The sequence below is a fragment of the Arvicola amphibius genome, chromosome 8 (genome assembly GCF_903992535.2).
Source record: "Arvicola amphibius chromosome 8, mArvAmp1.2, whole genome shotgun sequence".
Lineage (NCBI taxonomy): Eukaryota > Metazoa > Chordata > Mammalia > Rodentia > Cricetidae > Arvicola > Arvicola amphibius.
Window position 1 is genome coordinate 35,021,250 of NC_052054.1, and position 27,562 is coordinate 35,048,811.

The 27,562-nt window shown below is 36.9% G+C and overlaps 1 protein-coding gene and 1 pseudogene across 2 annotated transcripts in view; both read right to left on the reverse strand.

Annotated features, from left to right (window-relative positions):
- Lama2 (laminin subunit alpha 2) overlaps positions 1–27,562 on the reverse strand; it is a 594,199-nt gene that overhangs the window by 291,717 nt on the left and 274,920 nt on the right. For both annotated transcript variants that reach the window (XM_038339597.1, XM_038339596.1), the window contains exon 12: positions 24,460–24,633. In XM_038339597.1, the coding sequence (XP_038195525.1) occupies positions 24,460–24,633 (174 nt within the window). The remainder of the gene's footprint in view (positions 1–24,459; positions 24,634–27,562) is intronic.
- LOC119822110 lies at positions 13,231–13,321 on the reverse strand (annotated as a pseudogene).

Sequence of the window (27,562 nt, forward strand, 5' to 3'; positions counted from 1 at the left end):
TTCATATTCTCTCCAATTCAAATGCTTTCTGTAATTAGATCACCATAATTCTCTAATTTATTTTACCTCTGACTATAAGACAATGTTATAATAACCACAGTCTCTTCATTATAATAAATTTTCAGAAGGTACTGGATAATATTAGGCATTTAATGAATGTTATTGAAGAATGTGAAACATTGTTATTTTAACTTAGGGGCCTACTGCAGAGATAACTTGCATTTAATTTATAAGTTTCCTCAAGGTTTTAACAACCAGATATAACTTTCCTACTATTCATAAAAGGCTTTATAATTTTGTGCATATACTGAATTGAAACAAAGGTTTTTAAACTAGAATTTAGTCAGTTTTATTGGAAACAAGAAGCCCAATGAACAGCCACTGTCTGTAAGGACACGAGTATATTGAAGGTCCCCATTAAGTCAGCAAGACGGTGTTCCTTCCAGGAAGCTGCTTTGAGATCATAGGAGAAGAAACACTGAACTTTTCCACAATAGAGTGAGAGAGTTCAGTTCCAATTATCATTAGATTACTGCAAATATGAATCCACTCCTGTTTTGATATATTAGGAGTTAATTGTAACTGTAGTAAGAGCGAAGCTGCTCTTAGTGTCATCTGAAATAATGAATTTGGGCACATTATCTGTATAAATCTAGTTCATATTTCAGGTCTTTAAGCTTTGATTCATTGCTCTCATTTTCTTTTCTTGCATTAAAATGACTGAAATGATGATGAAAAGTTGATGTTTCTGAATTTGAAAAAGAAATCAATAAATTCTGGCAAATTCAAGTGTTGTGATGCAAAAGCTTTTGATTTTTGAATAGGTCTAATGGGCTCACACATGGTTACAAGTACCCTCTCTGTTACCTCTAAGGGACAAAGGGACAGGGTCCTTTTAGACTCTACCTGGTTCTTAGGAATCTGCTGGATACAAACTGTATGTCACTGTCCCAAATGCATTGTTCTCACAGGGACAATAATAAACATATGGGGGAATTTATGAGGCCCATCTGTACCAGAGTTTTGGACTCATCTCAAGTCACAGTGGCTGACCAGACCCCAGCCTATAAATAAGAAACAGTGTTCACCTCTGAATAAGTCTAGAATACATTTCACACTGGGGCTTCCAAGAAACTTTACTTTGATTCCTTCGTCAATGAAAAATATTCAAAAAGCATTAAGCAGACCCTCTAGTTATCATTCCGATGGGGGAAATACTTCTTGTTGTAATGTGAACAAAATAAAATTTGCTTGTGACATGACAACAGAGGATATTATGTAAAGCACTATGAGGGTACTCACAGGGGAAAAATCCTTTGGATAGAGCAATGCACTGTTTTCTGGTAGCCTTATTGACAATGGTCTATTGAGTCATGTTCCTTTGACTTGAAGAGAAAGCCAACTATGACACCAAGAAACTAGCTACTTACTAAAAGTAACTGGAAGAATGCCCAAACCATTTCTGTGCTGGTGTATTTATACTGTTAGAATACTTACAAACGTTTGGACACGGGCAGACTGTAGCCAACTGATGTTTGGACTTGTATACAAAAAAAAAGCCTACCATAGAAGCTAGTGATTCTAAAATTGTTTTATTTTATATTTTAAATGCATTCCTGAACTACCTAATATTTTAAGAATATAATTATATAGTTTACTTTCTAGCTCCAAATATATTTTTAAGATGAAGACATTAATACAAACTTATAAAATAATATGAGTTCCTGATAATTATACCTCCTTCTAAGTATTCTAAATAATTTAAAACTATTTTCTAAATCTGTACAAGAAAATCTACATCATAAATACTGCAAATTTTATTTTACTGGTTTTATTTTATTATCTATTAATATTCACTATGTTAGTAAAAAGAAAGAACAGTTTTCTTTAAGAATGAAAATAGATACCATACAGCTTATTACAATTCAACAGTAGCTTGCCTCTTCATGATAAATACCTTTAGTCATAAAGTAGATTATCCCATCCCTCCAAGAAAATATCCTTTGTATTTTAACCATTAATTAAAATTACTGCTAACACAGCATGATCCATTATATATTCTAGAACAGTAAAAATCTACTTATTGTAAAATTTAGCTCAAGGCTATTCAAATAACCATGTGTCTCCATTTTTATTCCAAAAACATCATTTTAATTACAGAGATTACTTATTATTTATATAACATACCAGACTCTGCTCTAGGCAGTCCTAACATATAAAAGGCATGTTTTGCCCTCAAGAATGTTCTTCTACCATCAAACTGACACGAAACAAAGGAAGAGCATTTTCATGAAATATAAATGATGAAGTTGTTATCTCCACAGTAGAGAAAGTTGCTCTGTAGAAAGTTGCTGCAGGTTACCAGGATGATACAATCAGAGTTTTTGCTCTGTGAGTTTTCGACTTTTTCAAAAATAAAATTTTCTTTCTCATTGGAGATTTTTATCACAATGTAAACTGAGTTTTGGCACACTCAATCATTATTGTTACTAGTCACCCTGAATCATTAATTTATTCATAAGCTTGAGTTATATAGGTTACAGTTTTTATTTTATCAAAAATAAAAATTAAATACTCAGTAAAAAGGTGTTAAAACAACGATGAGACAAGTTATAGATGGAAAGGAAGTATTTACAAAAGTTATACCTGATAAAAATCTTTTCCAATATAATCGATGACTTCTTCAATATTAATAGTAGGAAAATGAATATGGTGATTCAAAAATGTGCAAACACATGAAGACACCTTGTGAAATATTACATACACTTGCAAATTAAACATGTGAAGAGGTACTCAAAGCTATACATCATTACATAAGTCAAAACAACACAATATTACTACACAGCTATTAGAATATTTTAAGTGCAAAATAATGGCAACAAAATGTTAGTAAACATATAAAAACAAGAAAGCTCACATACTAATGAGAATATAAAAGTAGCATAGCAGAATAGAATGTTGACAGTTTCTGACAAAACTATTTGTCACACAGTGTATTAACCACACTTCTTTGGTATTTATTCACACAACTGAAAAGTTACAAAGAATAAGTTCAAACAGCAGCCCTGGTGTTCTTTCTGTGAAATAATCTTTTTATTTACATTGTGAATATTTGTTACTCAGATTGGTTTATTAAAAATCTGAACAACCAATAGCCAGGCAGAATCTGGGGGGAAGAGAAGACTCTGGGAAGCAGAAGGGTAGAGACAGGGACAGTCAGATTCATAGGGAGCAGCATGGGCATTACAAAGAAAAGATAGTCAAGCCACATAAAAGAACATAGATAAAAGAAATGAGTGACTTTAAGTCATAAGAGCTAGTTAAAAACAAAAATAAGCTATTGGCTGAGTTTTTACAATTAATAAGAACTTTCCATGTGGTTATTTAGAAGCTGGCAGGCAGGACAGAAAACTCAATCTACAAATGGATTCCTACATTGGCCACCAGATGATGCATTTGTCTAATTATTTTTTATCAATAAAACCTTGGGAGTCAGATATTGGGGTAAGAACCTGAATGATCAGAGAAGCAGCAGAAATGCAACCAGTTCTCCAACATACTGTCTCTTTTGTTCCTCCCTCCAAAATGGCTGAGACTTTCTCTAAACCCTGCCCTATTACTTCCTGTCCTCAATCCTGAAAAACCTCTATGGTTAGTTTTCATCAGCTAGTAGTTAGCCCCACTCTCTGATTCAATGCAAACTTTATTGTCAGAATGAGATCAAATTATCATACAACATTTATAGCCCAGCTTTATGGATAGTGACAGAATTTTGATGTAACTAAGATGCCCTTCAGTAGGTGAAAGGATAACTAAACGGAGTTCCATCCGGGAAAGGGATGTTACTCACAACTAAAATCAAATGAGGCCTGGGCCATGAAAGCACATCGAAGGAGATTTGATGCATATTACAAAGTAAAGTAAGTATTAATCTGAAAAGGCTGCTCAGTAATGTCCCCTAAGTACAGGACATTGCAAGAAGGCAAAGCTGGGGGAAAAATGATGATGACCATGGTCTGTGTCATTTTGTCACTTAAGCATTTAAATCTGAAAGCAACATGTGTCTTAGACATGGCTGGAGAGATGACTCTGTAGGTAAAGTTACTGCTGAGCAGACACACAGATCTGTATTCTTAGCACCTACATAAAAGGCCACCACAGTAGCACCAACCATAATTCCAGCACTCGGAAGACAGAGATGACCACTCCTTAGGGCTCAGGGGTCACCCAGCAAAGCTGAATGGATGAATTACACTTGAGAGAGCGACTCTAAAAACACCATGGAGAGAGACTGATAAAGACATACAATATAGAACTCTAGTCTCCACATGCATATGTACACAGATGGACCTGTACCCACATGCATACACAGAGAGAGAGAGAGAGAGAGAGAGAGAGAGAGAGAGAGAGAGAGAGAGAGAGAGAGAGAGAGAGAGAAAGAGAGAGAGAGAGAAGAAAATTAGCGTTGATTCTGATCAGTGGGTTCAGAGTGATGGAAATGTGACTATAAAGGAACAAGCCACAAGGAACACTTGAAATACCTTAAAATATATACACTTCTACTGCAGAGCATATTTTAGAATGAGACAGACTAAACAGTATTAAATCAAGCATTTAAATTGCAAGCCACAGCTGACCAAATATTATTGTATCTGTTTATTTTACTATCTTGAAAGACAGCTGCTTCCTAAATGTAAACAGATTAAACTCAATTTAACCAAATTTTTACATTTGATGGTATAAACTTGAAGTTTGAAAATAAATAGCTTGATTTTAGCCCATCTTGCTGGTAAACTGGCCTACTCTTTTTGTTTTCTTTTCTTTTTACAGTTTTACATTTTGTATTGAAGCAAAAAAAAAAAGAGGTCTAAGTGGATGTCAAGAAGTCGTAATTCTGTGTGTGCTTGGACTCAAGAGAGGCTGTGCATCCTTATTCACAAGACTTAAATGTTTGGCTTCTTACCATTCATATTCCATTCCAGGTGTTGTTAAAATGCAAAAGAGGTAACATATGAAAAGGTGTTGACTTAAGAGGAAAAAGGAATCCTGTCAGACCACGCTCCCTTCTGACCTGGAATGGATGGACCACAGAGAACACAGAGAAGCATCATCATGACATACCAGGGTGTAGAAACCACTTAATAGAATACAACTCACAGTCTTCTCAGCCCTGAAATTTGCTTCTGTGTAAATGTTCACATCTTGAATTCCTACAGAATACCTGGGAAAAGACTTTTACCCACCTAGTGCTCAATTGGTTCAGAAAATCTGGGGGTTGGGAAAGAATTTAGTGGACTATTCAGGCCTTTGCCTTAGCTCTGAACAGATATGGACTTAAATGACTCGAGACATTTTATGTATATATGTATATTTAGAAGATCTACTCAGACACATCTCAGGAAATTCCAACTAAGAAGTTTTACTGAGGTTTCAAACTTTACCATTTAAAAGAATTCCACCTATGTTTTTGCTTCCTCATTTTCTAAGGAAATAGAAATAATAACTGTTAACACAGAAACTCACATTTATTCAATCAAAGGAAAAATGTGGAGCTATCTGACGCAATCTGTGTGCTTCTGGGAGCCCAAAATCCAGTTGTAAGTGGTGTGTAACTAATAAATTTGTAGAAAGTCAAAGGGAAATGTCTCTAAGTGGAGGGAGGTCCCAGGGGAAGTCCTAACTGAGAAAGAGCTGTCAGAGACAAACCATATACAACTCAACATCTGATCTTCATTGTTCAGGATGAAGGGAAGTTAATTAATCAGGGAACTGTAGATGAAATGCCTTACAAAGGAGTGCTGAGTCGTGGAAACGGAGACAGCATTAGAGAGTTACAGGCATTTAATGGCGGATGACTTGTCTTCTTAAGTTTCAAGGGGGTTGTGAGTGCAGAAAACACTCTGGGGTTCCCTTTTATTCTTCTAATGTTAAGCTTGTTAAGGAAGGGATTTGGGTTTCTAAAGCATCTCTCCATCAGGTATGGGAACAGCATTTTAGAGCTGGGAGGTAAAGGTGGAGAAAAAGTTCAATGGCTTTTTCTGCAATCTACGTAGAAAGGGATGTGTCCCAAACACTGGTGACTCTGGGTCTTGAATCATCTTAGCTGCTGTGCTTGACACTTCTCACATTGTCGATGGCTGGGCTTATGCTTCATCAGCACATCTGGATACGGAGAATAGCCCAGCTGGGGAAAATTTTTCTCTTTTCAACTGTTGTTAGGTGGTGCCTTTCCCATACTTTGTAGAGTTATTATTGCCTACCTCATAGTCAACTGGGTAAATGATTCTATATGGTCTTAGAATCAAAGGCTTTTAAATCTGCACAAGACTTCTAATTTGCATCATCGTTTTTGGTCTCATGTTTCTCTAAATTTAGGTTTTTCTACGGAAAAGTCGGATGAGTATAGGAGTTATACATGCAGGTAGAGTGCCTAACTTGGTCACCGGCATGTCTACCACCAACACCACTAGCTCTAGCTCAGCCAGGATCAAAGTCTCCCACCATAACTAATACCCACCAGGTCAGATGATGTAACTGGGTCCTATCCGATAGCCCTGTAACCAGCAGTCAGAGGCAACTGTACACAGGCCTGATGACCTGAATTTGAAACCCGGATTTCACAAGGTGGTCAGAGAGATCCTACTCCAGAGGGGTATCCTCTGACCATTCATGCCATGGCTGCATTTACACATATTCACGCACACAGACACACACACACACACATGCACACACACACACACAAACACACATACTCTAAAATAAAAAAGATTCTGTTTTTATACTGAGTCTTTTGCTGATGTGGGATTTCCCTCTGTATGCTGTGATTACTATTAGTGAATAAAGAACTGCTTTGAGCCTATAGTAGGGCAGGGCAGAGCAGAGCAGAGCTGGACTGAACACTGAGAGAAAGAAGGGCAGAGTCAGAGAGAAGCCATGTAGCCCTGCGAGATACAGACAGACACTAGAACTTTAGCAGGTAAGCCATGGCCATGTGGCGATACACAGATTAATAGAAATGGGCTAAATCAATATGTAACAGTTAGCCAATAAGAAGTTAGAGCTAATGGGCTAAGCAGTGACTTAATTAATACAGTTTCTGTGTGGTTATTTTGGTTCTGGGTGGCTGGGATGAGCAAGCAGTGTCCTTCCAACATTTTGCAGATTATAAGGAATTGAAGCTGTGTGAGAGAGTTAAAGGGCTGGCCTCTGTTGGTCCTTATCATGTAGTGGTATTCTCCAGATGGCTGTACTCTTAAACTTCAGGAAAGTTAGAAGTCCTTGCAGGATATGGAACTCTTTCCAACTCCCTCAAAACATTCTGTTCCCAACAAGTCTCACTTCTTCTTCAATCCAAATATTAATGACTGTGCATTACAGACTTCCTACTCTAAAAGAAAACAGCTGCTTGCTGAGTTATTTTTTTCCAGTGTGAATGTGTGTGCCTAGATTATTCTACTTATAAAGAATCTGATAATCAAATTAAATTTGCATAATGTTTAGTAGTAGCCAAAAGAGAATTATTTAAGGGATTTCTTGTACATGCTAAACTATAAGATCATGAGACTGGCCTCTGAATTCAAATAAAGCATGTTACAGTATATTTAGCATTGGAAAGTATAAGTTTGTAGACCTATCTACAGATGATATGTGTCTCTAGTTCTAGTCGTCATCCTAAAAGAGTAGCTCATATTTATGGATGAAGAGTAGGGTGGGAAGTTTCCTAAAACTACAGATTCTGGGGTTGGAGAGTGGGCTCCATGAAAAAAAAATGCTTGCAGCCATGTGGTGACCTGACTTCAAATTCTTATAGACCACATCAAAGCAGGACACAGTACCTCAATGTTCCTATAACGAGAGGGGAGGCAGAGTCAGGAGGCTCCATAGAAGCTGGCAAGCCAGCTAACCTCACACACACAGCTCAGAACAATAAAAGGACACCATCACAAACAAGGTAGACAGCTAGGACCAACAGGTGAGGGTATTTTCTGACCTACACATACAAAATTCCACAAACATCACACACACACACACACACACACATATTTATACATGCATGCATGTGTACACATTAGAAAGGAGAGAAAGAAGGTGAGAAGAAGAGGGGAGAAGGGAGGAGCAAAGGATGGAGGGAGAATTTCCACAAAAGTGTAGACTCCCAGGTATTTGTCTAAGTCTTCTGAGATAAGGTGTCAGGGCAAATGTTTAATGACGACTCTAGATGCCTGGCACTGACACACAGTGGATGGAGAGACATCCTCCAAAGACTGCCATGACTGTTAATAGAACTGTTTCAAAAACAGACTTAGATTTCTGTATTTCTCAACCCCTTAATCTGGTCTGTCTCCTTTTAGTGAAAATACTACACTGTGTGAGTCAGGAAGATGGAGTTAAACCCTGACTGGGCCTTGCCTAAGGAATCAAGCTGTTGTGGGCTTCATTCCCAGCATAGTTACTGCTTTCCCAAGCCTAAATATCTTTACTGACACAAAGATCAAGAGCTTGGCACAACAGAAAGGACTTACTTTCAAACCAGTATGCTATCCATCATCTTCCAAGTATCTGCCAGACAGTGAGATACACTGAATCACTCTATTTTAAAGTTAGAAAAGAGTTCTGATCAAGAACATAATTAAGATTGTGCTGCCATATTGAAATTGTATCTCTAGACTATTTGAATGGGAAAAACAATCAAAGTACTTTAATCTTTAAACAATACTATTGAATCCAAATTTATAAATTATTTGCTATCAAAATAGCAACTGCAGCAACACGCTGCTCTTTTTTTTTTTTTCTCCTGTGCTGTGAGTAGAGACAAGTTTAAGCAGTAAACTGCCTGGAGGACCTTCAATGGCCAATAAACTTTTTGCCTGTGCGTTGTCTTCACCCTGTTTTATTACAGAAGACATTTTCTGGGACAGTGAAGCTGATAATTCCTTTAAATCTAGCCCCAGATGAAAATTCGAGAGAAAAGTCACTCACTCTCCTACCACAGTATCACTTTGTAAACATCAGGATAAGATTCCTGATAGTGACTTGGAAATCAAAATACTCTAAAATTAACCATACACCAGCAGGCCCTTCCTCGCCATTTTATTTCATGCTCCGTTTTCTTCACTCTTCCTGAATTTCCCTTTCCTTTTTCTCCCTCTCTTCTTCCTTCTTCCCTCTCCTTTACTCCTCTTTCTATCTGACATTTTCCCGTGGCTTCCCCTTCTCCTTTTTCCTACTTTCATTTTTCTAGTCTTAGTAAAAAGTTGTAAAGCCTCAATGGAACAAAGGCACAATTAGAGTTAGCAATAGTAGCTTCTGGCCAGTGTTTATTATTTTCCAAGTCGTATCTTGACTGACGGATGCTTATTAATTCATCTAGTCCTCACAATAGCTCTGTGAGGTAGGTATTGATATTAATCCACTTTTCACTGGAGGGAAAGTAAGTACATTGTAACAAAGTTACTACACAGATTTCATTAAAGCTGCTGTCTGTAAGAATTAAGGCCAACAGAATTCTGTGTTCCCATGTTAAGCCATATTGGTAGTGCACATAATTTCTTTTCATTATTTGTAAATAAATAAATTTAATGCTTGAGCAGGTGCCAAGACAATTTTCTTCCTCAATTTAAATACATCTAAACTAATGTACTTAGAGATTTATATCAGCTTCTTCAATATGTGATTCATAATCTTGACCTCGGCTCATTGACAAATATCAAGATTTTATATCATGTGTTCTATACAGTCCCAGAGAGTTATCAGCCATGCAGGAACTACTTCAAAATGCCCTTTTCCCACAAAGCCAACTAGCCCCAAACCCTCTCTTTCTGAGCTGCTATTTCAAGTTAGTCAAGATGTTGTCTCTCCTCAAAGTTATTGTTCAGAATTTGGGGAATTTATAAACCAAAATTTGTCTAATACTTTGTAAGAAATCAGAAGACTATGTTATATATAATATACATACACATACACACATAAATAAATAATTAACTTTATGTCTCAAGTTCTCCTAAAGCCAAAAAGATGGCTATAGAAGCATATTAAAATGATGCTACAGCTACAGTTACAGTACTTCCTACAGAATATTTGACACTCCTTCACGGCCCCAAATCAAAGCATGTACGTTTGAGTGATAAAATTTTTCTATAAAGGAAAAGGAGTTTCAGGATAGTTTTCCCAACCCACATGAAAGATGAAATGTGAAATTTAATCGGTGAAGTTTCTTCTTTCAAAAACGTATTCATTTATTTATTCATGTGTGTTCAGTGAAAGAAAATATTTTTCTTTGGAACTTTTACGCAACTAAGAGACTGACAAGAATGAAATATTCAAACACTGTAAACCACCAAATACTTAACAAACAAAAATCCCAGTCCCGTCGTCTCAGAGCATTACCCCCAGGGTGGGGTGTTTCCTAATGAAGGAAGTCAGCATGATAACTCTTTCAGATATCCACACATGACGCACAAGGAAGGTCCATTTCTTTGGAAATCTCTGTAAATAAATTCATAGGGTGAAACAATCATCTGTGTCTAGTCATGTGTGCTCTCTGCCTCCGTGGCTGTCACTGCTGTCTATCTGAGGCTGAGAGGTAATGGCCTCATGATTCAAGGAAACTGCTGAAGTGTGTACTCAGGCTTCAGTTTGAGAGATGGGTTCATTTATCATCATAATAAGCCATTACCACGGATAGGTCACAACTCATTGAAGAGACAGTCAGTCTAATTGGCTCAATTCTGCGAGGTTTCGATGTGCTCCAAGGAGATAAGCACTCTTTTGCAGGTAATTTTCAATCACCCACATACTACCTGTTTAATAATTCATCACATTTCAGATCGGGGTCCTCACTCCCTCTTCAATGTGGCAAATGCGAGATGCAGGCTGCTCAGCATCCTAGACTCAAGCGATAGAGCAGCAGCTTTAGAGTAAGTCAGGTAAGACAGCAACTGGTCTAACACAGCTGCTACTACTGAGAGTGACAGGACAGGGCAAAAAATAAAAATGTCAACTGTGTCCTTTCCCCAAGGCCCTGCTGCAAAAAGAAGGATTTACTAAAGAATCTGGAATGAAGCAAGCGTGCTATTTGACTCCCTGAGATTCATTAAGCATGACAACCACTGTTTAGCAGATAGGACTGGGCCCTTAATACGTATTAAGGGATTACATTTAAGGAATCATTTTTACAATAAAGTGTAGAAGGAGAAATAACAGCCTGTAGCAGACTAAATTGTAAGTATAAATTTAGGCTGTTTTAGTTAACACGTCTTGTTTTACAAATTGGACAATGGTTTCTTCTTGAGAAGCGCAATAGAATAGTCTTTGACAGAAGTTCACCTCAATTTGGATACTAGATGTGACTCTAACCAAGTCACTGTAGAAGTACAAGCACAATTTTTTCTGTACTTGAAGATGAATGCTAGTCATATGCATACATATACATTTATACTTACATATGTATCTAACCATTTAAATCTATATGTATCATTCTACAATACTTCGCAACTACTATGCATAGGAATTCTAGTTCATTTATTGTTTGATTATATGGATATAGCAACATTCATAATATCACTCATTAATGGATGGACATTTCTGTGGTGAAGATCAATTTGTGACACTTTACACAGGGATATGGTTTTCAAGGCTGAGCCCCCAGAAGGGAAGTTTATAGTAATATGTGCATTTGTAACTTCAGTGGAGGTTTTTAAAGTTGGTTTGCTTTGATTGCATCAATGTATATTCCAACTGATATATCAACTGATGAAGGTCTGTTTCTTTAAACCTTCATTAAAAAGCATGCTATCTATTTTCTTATTCTTATCATATGGTGCATGACAAATGACTGCTCAGTGTAATTACCAAATTATGGAACAAGTGAATATATTTACTTACATTTTAGGGCCATTTTCTTTCTTCTCCTAGAAACTGTTCATTCATATCTGCTGACTATTTTTCTATTTGACTCTGGGTCTTGCTCTTATCTCTTTCTATGATTTCTTTGAAGAATTGAAAGACTGTCAGTTGTTTGTCAAATGTTACACTAAGAATGAAAACCATTGGGCTTTAGAAAGAATTAATATTTCATTACCTGGTTTACTAATGCAAATATCTTGGACTGGGCAGTTTAAATAATAGAAATCTCCACCCTACATTTTCAGAAGCTAGACATTGGACACTGAGGGTTTGTCATAGCTGAGAAAAAGAGCGTGTTCTAAACATTTTCCCTTGCCGAGCTGTCTTCATGCTCATGTGCCGCTGTTCCTGTTGGTGTGCCTGTCTGTCCCACACTTCCTCTCATATGAAGACCCTGGTTATATTGAGTTGGTATTTTTCTTAATTGTTTTCATTTCATTTGTATCAGTATTGCTATGAGATATTGACTTCAATTTTGAAATTCATTTATTGGATATGGGGCTGAGGAGTATAAGATGATACAAATCCTTTTTCTTTCTTCAGTGAAGAAAAAATAGTGGGACATTTATGTCACTTGTTTTGAAAGAGATGACATGCTAAGTGTTAGCTCTACTCTAAGACTTTCAAGATAAAGTGTAAAATGTTTTGCAGGTATTTCCAAGACTGGCTATTTCTCTTTGCTGCAATGCTGACATGTAAGTCATATAATCTCTTTACTTGTTAAAAATCAACTTTCAGACTCTCCATCCTCATTTAAATCGTGGAAGCCAAGATGAATGGATCACAGCACTAATAAACATTCACTGCCTAACTTATATCCATGTAAGCTGTACAGACTAAAACATTAACCAATTTTACATCAGCTATTACCAAACCAGGTCATTCTTACATATGTAAGAGTGCTCTTTCTCATGAACATGAAGAGTGAAAAATTGGTCTGGAAGCAAATTGTTGGTGAGGGTGTTCCCTTCTGAGGGTTGTGAGGAAGGATCTGATTCAAGCCTCTCTCTTTGGCTTATTAACAGCATCTCCCTGGGAATTCACAACATTTCACTCTGCAAGACCACAGCATCTACAGTGTCCACTGCCCACAATGCAACAAGTAAAACAGAATTTCCAGAAAACTCTTACCATGACAAGTTCATAATTAACATAACAAATAACACTTAAAGTTAACTCTTTGCTGGTGGCAGAGGGGCATTTGGAGAGTTTGTTCTATATAGAACTGGCTAATTTGTCAGAGCCATTAATTCATTGGTTCCCATAGTCTACTACTAGGCTGTACATGGAATATATGTGTAAATTCTTGTTGAAAGGAATATAGAAGAAAGGCATACATTTTTACATTAAGTGATAGATGTTAAACTGATAAGAACAGATATCACACTTGATCTTAGTAAAAAGATCAAGAAGCAATAGGAAGGATTTTATAAGTAAACAGGGTTGAGGACAAACACAATCATGGCCCACAGAATCACCTAAGAGGGCTGATAAAGACTCACAGACACTGAAGCGACATTCACAGAGCCTGTATGGGTCTGAGCTAGGCTCTCTGCTTAAGTTCTGGTTGTGCAGCTTTGGTGTCTTGTGGGATTCCCAACAGTGGGAAAGGAGTGTATCTTTGACTCTTTTTTAAATTCTTTTTTATTGATTTTTATTGAGCTCTACATTTTTCTCTGCTCCCTCCCTGCCTCTCTCCTCCCTTTCAACCCTCTCCCAATTTACTCAGGAGATCTTGTCTTTTTCTACTTCCCATGTAGATAGATCTATGACTCTTTTGCCTGCTCTTAGGTTCCTTTTCCTCCTCCTGGATTGCCTTTCCAGCCTTGATTTAAGTATGTATGCCTAGTCTTATTATAACTTGTGTTTTATTTGATTGATATCTCTGGCAGAGGGGCTGCTGTTTTCTGAAGAGAAACAGAAAAGGAGTAGATATGAGAGAGTGGGGAAGGTACAGTGGGGAGTCACTGGGAAAAGTGGATGAACAGTAAACTGTGATTGGGATGTAATGTACAAGAGAAGAATAAATGATGAAAAAACTGATAGATAATTGGTTTTTGAAATGACGTTTGTGTGTTTGCTTTAGTTTTGAGATAAGGAGGGTCAGAGGGCATGGGAAGCTTTTCTAAACATACAGACCATGTTGCCATCTTCCTTTTTTCCAGTTCAGAAACTTTTACAAACAATACTTGAAATTTTAGCCTAAGTTGCTGTCTTTGGTCATTTATTCAATAAATGTTGTGCTTGACCTGAGGGCTAATACAAAATAGCAGGCTAGAGGTCTTCAAGCTAGCAGTAGTAGGGAAGAAAAAAACCTTTTTGTTTATTTTTCTAATACATTTAGTCTGTCTTATAGGACCAGATTTCCATCGGGTATGCCTTGTGCCTGAAGAATTTTCTCCATCTCCTGTAATGTAGCTCTCTTTGTGATTTATTTCTCTGAGAAAATCTTTGTCTTCATTTTTCAAACATATTTTTGTATGCTAAAAATTCTGTACTGACAGTACAGGCTTGCTTATTTTTGTTGTCTTTCATTTCTCAATATCAACAACACCAAAAATGTCCCTTAAAATATCTTTGTATTACATTTTAGTTTGCAAAACCTCAGTCTATTCAACTCTACCAGAACAAAACTCACACACTGGGCCACTTAGTAACAGCAGAAATGTGTTGTTCACAGTTTGGAGAACATTCGCTCTAACATCAACCATTAGTAGCCTCATCATCTGATGAGAGCTTCTTCTGTGCTATAGATTATAACTTATTTCTGTTTTTTTGTTTTTATGGAATTTCTGAGTGTGCAAATTAGTGGGTCCTTGTGTCTATATCTATTTCCTCTGCCTTTTCTTTGGCCCTTTTTTGTACTATTCTGGCATGTTTGCTTTTGTTTTGTCTTATATTTCATTTTATTATTATCTCTTGACAGTATATTATTTTCTAACAAGAGACAATAAAGGAGATGGATCCAGATGGGTGAGAAGGTATGGAGAAACTGGGAGAAGTAGAGGAAGAGAAAACCATAATTAGAATATATTAAATATATTGTATAAAAATTGATTTTCAATAAAAACATTTTTAAAAAGAAAAGCACAACACTGCACCCTTAAGGTGCAGTTCAGTTCCCTTTACCCTTTTTATAAGAGCACTGGGCTCATTAATAAAGGAATAAGCAAATCACTTCCCAAAAGGCCCACCTCTGAGTTCTATCACATGAGGCTGGGAGGGCACCAACACTCAGATCATCTTCCAAACTGCCAGTTTCTTAGTTTCATTTCCTCTTTGTGTGATGAAGGACTCTGACAAAATCAGCTTAAGGGGAAAGGGGTCTATTTGTCTCACAGGTCAAAGCTGCAGCCCATCTTGTTAGATAAGTCATGGGTGCAAGATTTTGAAGCACGCATCATAACAAATCCAAGAGAATGGAATCCATGCATGCATGCTGCTGTTCAATTCCATTCCATTTCTCTATTTATAACATCAGGGATCCTAGCCAGGGAATACTGCTGCTCAGAAAGAGGAATAGTCTCTTCATCTCTATAATCAGCATAAACTAGCTAATTGCAGAGTCATGGCCAGATACCCACCTCCCAGCTGATTCTTCATTCCATCAAGTTGACAGTTGATCGGCACAGACTGAGTATGCTCTGTTTCTTGTCTTTATTCTCCTCTGCATGCCTTATCACTTGCTATACCCCTGACTGCTTCCTCTTTTCCTTCTCTCTCCCTAATCAGATTCTATCATTCCTTGTCATGGTTATTCTGTCATATTTGAGTCTCCTCCTTTGACCCGCTTTTGCTTCTGCTGATGGTTCATATGTTCTACTTCTTCTCATGTGTCCTGTGCCTTGTATTATCTGATGTGATACCAGACATGGTGGATTTTGGGCTGCTAAGTCTCAGATTTCATTGTACTTTAATTGGATTGGACTTGGTCTTGGTATGCAGTTTTATTTTTTTGTTTGTTTGTTTTTTGGGTTTTTTTTGGGGGGGGGGGGAGATAATTCTTTTCGTTAGATTCTTTCCAGACGTGCCTTCAGAATTTGTTAGCATGTATCTCTCTACTAAGAAAGTATCCTATAGTGTACCTGGTGTCCTCACTACAATGAAGGCACTCCAGGTCAGAATATGGGGAAACAAACCAACTCTAGGCAACAAGTTTTACTTCAGGGATTTTCCCAACCACTTCTTTTTTTAAATTTTTTAAAAATAATCTTTTCTTATTTTACATACCAAACCCAGTTCCCACTCCCTCCCCTTTTCCTGATAACCACTTCTTTTTGGTGACTTGTACAACAGCTTTGGCTGGTTTTCTTCATGCATTTGCCACTCAACAGTTGGGTCCCTTCTTGCAGAAATGCAAGGTCTCTTCTTGCAGAAATGCAGATCTCATGCTCTTCTGAAGCTTGTTCTTCCTTTGCATTTGACTGAGCAGATTCTTTCTAAGTTGGCCTCCATGCATGCCAACATTTCTGCTTGGCTTGTCCATGCTCTATTGAGATTTTCCTTCAATGTACTTCACTTCAGGAACTATGGCTTGGAAGCTAACCTGAGGCATCTATAAACTTAAATTTTTTGATTCACCTTTCTCAGTGATTGTTTTACATTCGTATCTGATGCTCAATATTAGATGCTGTCCAGTCACATACTTTTGGTCACGTGTTCTTGTGACTTAAATGAGGGAAGTAAATCCAGACAACCCAATGCATTATCTTCATAGAGCTCAGAGAGCATGATTATGAAATTTTAATCTTTGTTTCCAGCCTGAATTCATTTTTATTCATGATGAAAGGTAAGAGCGCATAACTTAGCCATTTCCCTGCAAATAATTCTTGGCTCCAGAGCCATGGTCCATCCTACTGGAACTGATTTGCCATTTGGCTAAAAGTTAAGTGTCCACGTATGAATGGGGCAATCGTGGACTTGTCTTTCAGTTATAGTAAAGTTTTGAATCTTTTTATCAATAGCGATTGCTAAAAGGCATTTGCTTCTATTTTCACCCATAACTTTGGATGAAGTGTTATATGCTCTTACCTCCCTGGTCAAGGTTTTGTTTCAACCAAAGATATCAAGCCACGTAAAGTTGTATGAAAAGAAGCTTGCACTGCTTATAAGACCAAAGGGAGTGAGTGGGTTTTCTACCCCAGTCAAGTCACTGTATTGCATTTTGTCATTTTTTCAAGTTACTGATACGTAGTATGTGAATTCTCATGTTTGTACCTTATTTGCCTTTTGATATCTCCTCTGTAAAAATTTAAGTAATTTTAATTATTATTTTTGCGTGTATATTCGTGCATATGTTTGCATGCATACAATCTGTTCTTCCTAAATTGGCTTCCACCTTTATTTTGTTAGACCGGGTTCCTTAGTGAAGCTGGAACTTGCCAATTTAGATGAGTAACTGGCCGGCAAGCTACAGAAACCTATTTTTTGCTGCTTAAAGGTTAGGATTAGAGTTGAAGATTGTTCCATGTGGTTTTCACTTGGAGACTAGAGATTTGAACTCAGATTTGAAGCTCAAACTTGTACAGCAGACACTTTACTGATACTGCAATCACCACAGAATCCTTATTTACATTTCTTTACATGTCAATATTCTCTTTCGCTACACTTTTTTCATTCTCTTCCTTCTGATTTAGGTTTGTGTCTGTGTCATCTCTGTTGTTCTTTGCTTTTTTTCACATTCAAGCAATTCGTATCTTTATTTTTTTAATTTGCTTGAGATAGGGCCACACTCAATAGCCCAGGGTGGATTGATCTCAAACTTTCTGCCTTGGTCTTCTGCATTGTGCTTATTGTTTCTGCTCATAAGTGTTCTGTTGGGTATGCTGCTTCAGTACTTTTATGCCAAAGCTAAATGACTCAAAGAAGTTAAAAATCAATGTCCGAACAGTGCCCAAATGCAAAGGGTAGCACACATCTAGATACCCATTGTGATTTCCTAGTTGAGGTATCTCGGTTTACTGGCCAGTGATTTTGACTGCGTATATTAACACACATGAAAACAAAATTTCACATCTGAATGAATATATTAGATGGAATAATTTGTGTAGAATCGTAGTGACCTTGAATTCCTCTGGCCTGGCCCCCCAAAAAATTCTAATGATAAAATACTATATTTTATTAGTTTTGTTGTCTATCAAACCACAACCTATTCACACTGAAATACTACTAAGAAAACTACTTTATCTCCCTTATAACTTGTTGTTAAACTGATGTGGGAGGTGATGTTTGCTGTGAATATGTTTTGCTGCCATCGGTTAATAAAGAAGCTGCTTTCGGCCAATGACTTAACAGAATATAGTCAGGCTGAAAGAGATCTAAGGAGAGAGAGAGTAAGCACAATTAGTGAGAAGCCATGCAGCCACTGCAGGAGAGTAGATGCCTCCACTGGAGCCCATTAGAACCTTGCTGGTAAGTCACAGCCACGTGGTAATACAAAGATTAATAGAAATGGGTTAACTTAAGATATAAAAGTTAGCCAGAAATATGCTTAAGCTATTGGCCAAATGGTATAGCAAATAATATAGTTTCTGTGTTTATATTGTGGGATTGGGGGATAGAACCCTCCGCTAACATTGAACTGAATGTTTCCCTATCTAACTTAACTATTTCAGGTAATTATATAAAAGTGTTCTTTGTGCCTATTACATTTCATCATAAAATAAGGAAAACAAAACGTGCATGAACAGTAGAATGTTCTTTTATATACTAATTTTCTGAGAGAAATAAAGTAATTTATCTCAGACTAATATTATAGCAAGAACATATCTTTGCTCTAAGACTATTCTTGGTGACCTTGGGAGGAGTAGGTACTTTTGCATAGCAGATTTCATAGTGATTATGGTCAACGAGTGATTCCTTGGTCTATTCATGTTTCAACATGTATTTACTCAATTTATCCTTGACGATTTATCTGAGTTATTCCAGGCAGAAAATATTTTCTGGGTCCCAGCCTATTTCTAAATCATTCTTGAGAGGTTTTGATTTTTGAAATTAAAGAAACTACCAGCTGAATTACCCTTTTAGCTTTTATGGCCAGGACTTTCTCTACATTCAGAGTGATTTTAATTAATCCATTTGACTTAATTCAAAGTTCAAGTTAGATTCAAGTTAGAAGGAATTGTTGGTGGAGAAAAGAAAGCAAAACTCCACTTGTTGGTGACTTATTTATTTATTATTTTGAGACAGGCTCTCACTCTGTCTATCCTAGAAGCACTATGTACCCATGACATGGCTAACCTCAAACTTAAAGTGACGCTCCTTCCTCACTTGAGTTCTGGATTTCAGACAAGAGTACCCTACTCTGCTTGAACTTCACTTTTGAACAATATTGAGAAGCGTGGAAGATGACTGCTAGTGTTTTAACTTTTTTAAACAAATGAGTTGTTTAAAAGTTGAAATCTGCTTCCAACTTCCACACAAACTCCCCCTCACGGGTCATATGTCAACACCCTAATCAAAGTATTTTTTTTTTTACCCTTGTTTGTTTGTTTAAGAATGTGCCATCAATCAAAGTATTTTCTTAGATCTTTTTATGTAATAAGATCCACACTGCTGGAGTGATTCCAGCATTCATTTTCTTCCTGTACACAGATGTAAAGTGGGCTCTCCAGAGAACGCCTAGGGAGTACAACAAAAGAATTTGCCAGAGATGCTTCATGGAAAGGCTTCATCAGGCAGAGCTTAAACCCAAACTGACTATGGTCATTACTAGCAGCATAAACTAATGGATGTTTCTCTAAACTAGTCAAAGATATCCAACATGATGTCGAAAATAAGAGTGATTTTGTCAAAAAAAAGTCTCCTCTGGTTAATTCAGTAATGTTTAAAGACAGAATTTTAAACTTAACAGGAATGTAAAAACTGAAACAAGCACTCCAAAGCAGCTTCTCGGAGAATTTTACAGACACAGAAAACTGCTCTTGGATGCTGCACCAACCATTTCAGTCCACTAGGGGACCCTTAAGCAAATGACTTTCTCAGTCTTCCAGTAGCATTTGGTTTACTAATGCAGTAAATTAGCCTCACTCTGAAATTCCCAAACTGTTTCTGAACAGCAGCTGCTTTCAGAAAGCCAGCAGGGCTCTCTGTCTTCTATCTAGCTCAGTGCTCCTCATCTGCCTGTTCCCCTACCTCAATCACTTGCACAAATGCCCTAAAGACAAGCAGTAACATTTGCCCAGGATTGTGAAAATAAAATGTTACCCACTGCACCCAGGGGGCAGCTGAGTTAACCCTTTTGGAGAATTGAGAATGATATGGGAAAATCCCATAGAAATAAACTGTCAATGGTGCCTGACATCTGCTCATGTAGGAGAAAACATTGGCATGATTACTATTGAGGAATTAATTCACAGTTGAGACGATGAAATAGTTATGGTGGCCTGTATATAAATCGGCTACGATCTTCTGGACTTCATCCATGATTCACACATACTTTCCATGTTGTAAGGAGGCTGCTTGTTCATTTTCTGGTTGCCCAGACGCCCAAAATAATCACACAGAAACTATTATTTGCAATACTGTTTGATCAATAACTTAAGCATATTTCTGGCTAACTCTTACATCTTAAAGGAACCCATTTCTATTATTTTACATTTTACCACATTATTGTGGCCTACGGGCAAGGTTCCAGCTGGCAGCTTGTGTCTTTCCCCTTTGGCAGCTACATGGTGTCTCTGGACTCTGCCTTCTTTCTCCCAGCATTCAGTTTAGTTTTTCCTGCCTGGCTCTGTCCTACCCTATCACAGGCCAAAACAATTTCTTTATTCATTAACCAATAAAAGCAACACATAGACAGAAGGACTTACCATACCATTTCCCATTTTATGTTTAAATAAAAAGGAAGGTTTTAACTTTAACATAGTAAAATTACATATAACAAGGCAGGTATTAAACAAGAATTACAGTTATATTTATGTCTACTTTATCTTTTATTATATCTAAGGAAAACTATAACTATTTATTCTTCAACTCCATCAAAGACTCCAGAAGGATGTAATATTACCTAAGTAAGCAGGAGATGCATCATAAGCAACTTCCAAAACTCTAGAAATAACAGAGACATCTTGTTGTCTGGACAGTCACCCAAAGTTTTTCTGTATTCTTGGAGCCACCACCTTCAGCCTACAGACTTTTAAATTTCAAAGACAGTTCTGCTATATTGGCAGTTTATCAGTCACTTTTTTCTGAGCACTACAGAATGTCTGGAAGACTTTTTCATGAAGCAGGAACCCCAAAGAACTGTCTCACCTTCCTTAGGTAACTTCAGAAGTTATTTTTCTGTGGGTTTGTATGTCCAGTTCATACAACATAATATCAAGTAGTCCAGGCAAGAGCAGTTTGTTGCCCAAATGGCTAACAAACTCCATAAGAAGCTTCTTCGATACCCAACTTCCTCTTGAAGTAATTGGTGCTGCCAGGAGCAGATGTATCTCATTGTCATCAAGAGTCTTAAGCTCTTAAAACATTTTAAATGCTACATTCTGTAGTCTTTGAAAGGTTTGAAAAATAGCTATCCATATGAAATATGTCTCTGTACGTCTAGAAAATCTAACTAACATGACTATAAGCTTGACTATTATAGATGATTATTAACCTATATTTCTTAATTATACATTATACTTTTAAATGAACTGCACAAACACAATATCTTAATCAAGAGCAGAAATATACATATAACAAAATTGACCTTACATTTGTATCAGTAAACCAAGATTGCAAGGTTCCAGCTGGCAGCTCATGTCTTTCCCCTCTGGCAACTACATGGTCTGCCTTCTTTCTTGCAGCATTCAGTTTAATTTTCCCTGCCTAGCTATGTTCTACCTTATCATGGGCTAAAACAGCTTCTTTATTCATTAGCTAATAAAAGCAACACATAGAAGGATTTTCCACACCACTCCTAAAGACGCTTACTTTCCGCAAAGTAGTGTTGTTTCATAGGATTAAAGGTATTCTTTATTGAAGTGGCTTGCATTCTTGAGTTTGGGGACAATCACGGTGACTTATATGATGTCACCATGTGTCCCAGAAAGGAGCTCTTTTATCAGGTGTGGTAAGGTGCTAAGAGATGCAGGAAGAACTGCAGTGGCTTTATATTACAGGAGCACAGGCACAGCATCTTTCCCCTCTATTACAAGCAGTTGTATAAGTAAAGAAGTAGAAAAACGTTTCTGCTATTATCCCATTAACTTTTAAGAAAAAGTGATTATATCTCATGGATAATTTTTTTACCTTGGGAATTAACACTAATGAAGGAAGAGACAACATCATGTTCTCACAGTCTACAGGTCATGGCTATCAATAAAACTCAGCGATTAAGCAGATGTAAAAGAAAATCATGATGTACTATTCCTATCAGATTCTGGCAGTGGCTCTTATTCACATGGCAATTACTGGCAAAAAAAGAATTAGCCTCAACTGTTTAGAGAAGAGAGTTTATTGAATTTACAAACAAGGACCTACAATTTTCCATTTCCTTAGCAAGATATTAAATCAAGCAAGCTAAGTGTGTCATCATGACTATAATTTACGTGATGTGACATGACAGTTAAGATGTACTGTGGTAATTTCTGAGAGCTGGCAGTATTATTGTGGTATCAAAAATTTATATGGTTCAGTTATTAAGGCAAATTGTTTCATTCATACTGAGGATGCTGACAGTAAACCACTGAGGGCTTCCACGGTACTCTAAAAAATGCCTTCCGTCGTCAAAGAATTTGCACACTCTGTTACCATCATTTTTCTCATGGAATGGAAATGGGGACACTGGCAGGCAGAGCTCTGTGAAGTGAAAATGATCTGCTGCGGAATATGAAGTGTTTCATTGTGGGTGGTTAGAAGAAACAGCTCAGCCAGACGAAGGAAGTTATCTTTGGGATCAAACTACTATGAACAGGATGTCCAAATGCTTTGCTCTGATGTTACTTCATATCCCACTTGCTTGCTTTCCTTCTGTTAGTTTGATTTTCAGCCAACAGAAAGCAAAGGCATATGACCAAAAAAGAAAGGATGGAAAATACAGTGATGGTAATTTCTATTAGTAACTATCTTTAAATAGCTAAGTTTTAACATAGTATCATCAAAGGAAGAAAGAAAGAAAGGAAGAAAGAAAGAAAGGAAGAAAGAAAGAAAGAAAGAAAGAAAGAAAGAAAGAAAGAGAAAAGAAATGTTTGAAGCTCATCTGATTTTGACCCAAATTTCTTCATGAAGCTCTTTCAGCAACAAAAGAAAAGAAGTTCATTTTTATTTTTCTACTTTTTGGCAATGTTAAGCAGAAGAAATTCAAGGCAGGCATATAAGAGGTTTCTAAATAGAATAGGATAAAATGACTTCATGTCATAAAGGGCCTAGCAAATAAAAGTTTAATTATATTTTTATTACAGCTATTGAATTTTATGCGACATATGCTGTCTACTTTAAAATACATGTTCACTGAAAATCTACTTTATTCGTTTACACACTTTTCGTAGTAGCATTTAGAAGCCTGTTAAAAATAAGAACCTGGTTGTGAGTTAAAATGTTTCAATCAGCTAAAATTACCAGTTCCTATTCATTGAGCAGTCTATGAACTACTATCATTTTTGTTTCAATGCTCACATATTATGTAATACAGATAATAATTGTAAGTATACTTTTGTTTACTTAACCAATGAAGAGGTTTTATTTTTTCAATATAACCAGTATTAATATGTTCTCAGAGGTGACAGGTGATGTCATTACTCCATCACTAGCTTTTGCCATTGCCAACTTCTGGTGTTCTGAGGTAACTTAATCCCTGACTAGATAGTAATTTTCATACACTAGGAAAATTATTCACATAATAATTAAATTTAGTTTCTAACAAACTATTTGGCAAAAGAAAACAGAATCCTAAACACCAAAAATACATCTAGAGAGACTTCATGTACAATAGCAAAAACTTCACACATACAAATACACACACTGTGAATTTTCAAGGTTGTTCTAGTTGTTCATCTCTGTGTGTATTTTACATATGTGCTTTCAATATGGCAAGTTCAGGGTAGTTCTCTGTCCAAATTTCTAAAAATTATGTAGTCTATACATACCTTACAGCAAACATTGAGTTAGATACATAATAACTCTATTTTTCCAATTAGTGTGCATATTGAATAGAAGGAAAAGGCAACTAACTGCCTTGCTTATCAATTTTGAAATAAAACTGAAAGAGATGAGGGGAACTTTGTAAAACATGCTACCCTAGACTACTGTAAAAGGCAGTTATATTTAAATAAATATAACATAGTTTACTCCAACATCTGAAATATGTTTTTCAAAAGACTCTAGAGATTACATTAATATTCACTGTTTCAAAAAGCTTGCCTAGAACCAATATAAAAATCTAAAGCTGTCAAAGACTTGTGCTATCTCCAACTTTTCATCAGTCATTTCATGTGGAGATTGTGCAGCTCATCTCATTATGTTGCTCCTGGAAACCTAATACAGTAGATGTTTGATTTCAATTAAAAAATATTAACTAAAACTCACTTTCTAGATAGGCCAGTTAAAATACAGTTTCCATCAGAATGGACTTACTTTGTTTCCCAGATATGGAGCTGGTGCCCTCCAGTAGTATCCATTCAGGAGGGACCTCCGTGCCTCAGAGTTACTGATGCTGATCTGCTGGGGTGAGTCTGGATCATCAAGCTGGGGAGCCACCTGAATGCGGCCTGAGATGTCTGTGAGATACCAGCCACGCATATCTTGAATCTTAAAGAAAATATTATAACAGTTCCTGGTTACAAAGACAAAAACAAAACACACACACACACACACACACACACACACACACACACACACACACACACAAAAGCAAAATACAGAAGTAGTTCATTTCCTCCAGCATTGAGCTTTCTGGTTTTGAAATTAGGAGTGGGGAAAAGCTACAGACATTTAAAAGCCATAGGGACTGTATCTGTTGTGTATATCACCACGCTTACCATGTATAGTCACATAGAATCCATTGTTTATTTTTTAATTGATGCTTTTGAGAATGTTGGTTAACCCATGTAATATTCAGTTTTTACTGTTCCTTAAAAAGTGACTCCAAGGGCCAGCTATGCATGCTTGCACACATGCATGAGCATACCCATGTGGAAGATGTGTCTGTGCATATGAGTGTGCAGATACAGTGTGGGTGCATGTGGTGAGGTCAGAGATTAGCACCTACTGTCTTCCTCAATTCCTTCACCATTCAGGTTTTGAGACATAGTCTCTAACTTTCCTGGCACTGATTTGGTTAGAATGGCCTTCAAACCCAGGACCCTCCCATCTCTGTCTCCCCAGTTCTGGGGTAATTGGCTTGCCCCATAACACAGGGCCATTTATATGAGTCCTAGGGATTTTAATTCAGGTCCTCATGTTTGCATAGCAAGCAAGTTGGGAGCTTAACCAAAAATAGGAATTGATTCTAACTCATACAATGCTTATAATGTCATATAATTTATCACATAATTTGACTTGGAATTTTACACTTTTCACTTCAGTAATATTTATAACTGTTTAATGAAACCTAATATCTCACAAGTGTTGCATTTGTATTCATAAAACAGAGGACAAAAGGAAATCATACATGCAAGACCTAAAGAGTAGTTTTTTCATTCAATATTTCAATACTTCCTACTTTTTAAATGTTTTGTTTTGAGGCTCCAGGTCATTTGAATCCACAAGAATGTTGCTATGACAACATATACGAAAGCTGAATATATACTTTCCCACATGATTTAAGTACTCTGGGGACTTATAGCCTGGCCCAGAAAAGGAAATCACTTTAAAGTAGGAATAAAAAATGAGTAATGATTTTGTAATGATTGGCTTTACTGTATTATACCCCTGTCAAGGTCAGGTCTACCTTCCACTTCCAATTGAAGCCATCCTGTCTAGTTAAGACAAGGTTGTGTTTGATGAGGTGTAAGGCTACCAGCGAAGACACCAGAGTTGTATTAGTTTCATTGCCACTGGGACAGAATACCTAATATCAATACCTTAAGGTGGGAAGGATTTATTCTGCTTCTAGGTTCCAGAAGATTTGACCATCATGGTGGTCAGATTCTGGTGGAGAAGAGCCATTTAACTCATGACGCCCAGTGGGCAGAGTATAGAGTAGAAGAATCCATGGTCTGATTCATCTTCCCAAAACCTTTCCCTTGGACTTGTTTCCTCTTACTAGGCCCCACTTACAACATTAATACCATCTCCCAATTGTCTATTCAAATTTTAATCTATCAGTAGGATAAACCATCTATGTAATGAGAATCCATTATATCTAGACATCTTTGCCTATATGCAGAGGAGTACTCTACTTAAGTCCTCAACCCTCAGTCTAGTCAAACTGATAATCAAGGTTAATCACCACCAGTTTCAGAATACTACTGCCCAAGGTATAGTTGGTGTTGCAACTGATTGATAGCAACCAGGGTGTTAAGGTTAACAATGTATAGACTTAATTATAACTAATAATTTTCTTTCTTTGTGTAGAGATTATTTTATTTTATTTTATTTTATTTTATTTTTTTTTCAGAGTGCCATGCCTTTATTTGCCATCTTGCATATAAATGACAGCAAATAGCCTCACAGTACAGCTCTAATTGTCAAGAGTACTTTCACAACTATTGTGCAATTTAAGAGGCTACTAAGACAATCAAATCACATAAATTTTTCCATGAAGACGATAATTTGACAAACTTGATAAAGACCAGATTATCTAAGAATTTAGATTAATATTGAAAACTGTTTATTTTATTTTTTGTTCATCTTTAAAGCTTTGAGATATCTAAGACAGCTTTGCTCAAAAGAAAAGAACAAACCAGGTCAAAGGCTATTAGCTAAGTAGACAATAGTAAATTTTGACATCTGCTTCCCTATCTAACTTTAGATGTCCTTCAGGTGTTCTGAGACATCTGAATAAGATTATGGATCTTGATTCTGAAGACCAAGACTTGAGTGAGACCTCTTCCCTGTCCCTTGGCAAACCATAAAACTTAAATTTAGCAGTGGAGTTGTCAGGAACTGTTAAGCATGACTCTGTAAACCGTATGAAGAAGTTAGACTTTGAGTCCATTTGTTATTGTTTCCTTGAAGTTTTCTTTGAAATCAATACATTGAAGATCTAGAGATCTTCACTCAGACACAAGAGTACAGTCAAAAGCTACTTGACTTAAAAGCGATATAGACAGAACAACATTTCATGATTGTGCTCTGGAGTAGTTTGCAGATCGAAGCTGGAAGAAGTGCTTGGGAGAGAGCTTCTTATCAAAATATCAGTCTGTAAAACATGACTCTGGCACGCCACTCTGTTATTCACAATTGATTAATAACTCTCCAGGAAGAACCCCACAGTGTCTCTGGGGTCTCTCTCAAGAGATCTACGTCTTCATTTACTCTAAATGTCTATTCTCCCAGCCTACTTCCTATATGGTCTGCCCTCAAAGTTCAGACAAGGTGACTACGGCAATTCCCCCAAATCAGGTTTTCTTACATTTTTCTACAGGGAACAAATGGCTCTCTGAAGACAGACAATGTGGAGCATGATAGGCAATGTGGGTAGACATTTATCATGGGTTTGTCTTAGAAAGACAGTCTCATTTATTCCTGAAGAGCTGACAAGGCAGGTTTTTAAGTGACACCTAGATTATATTTG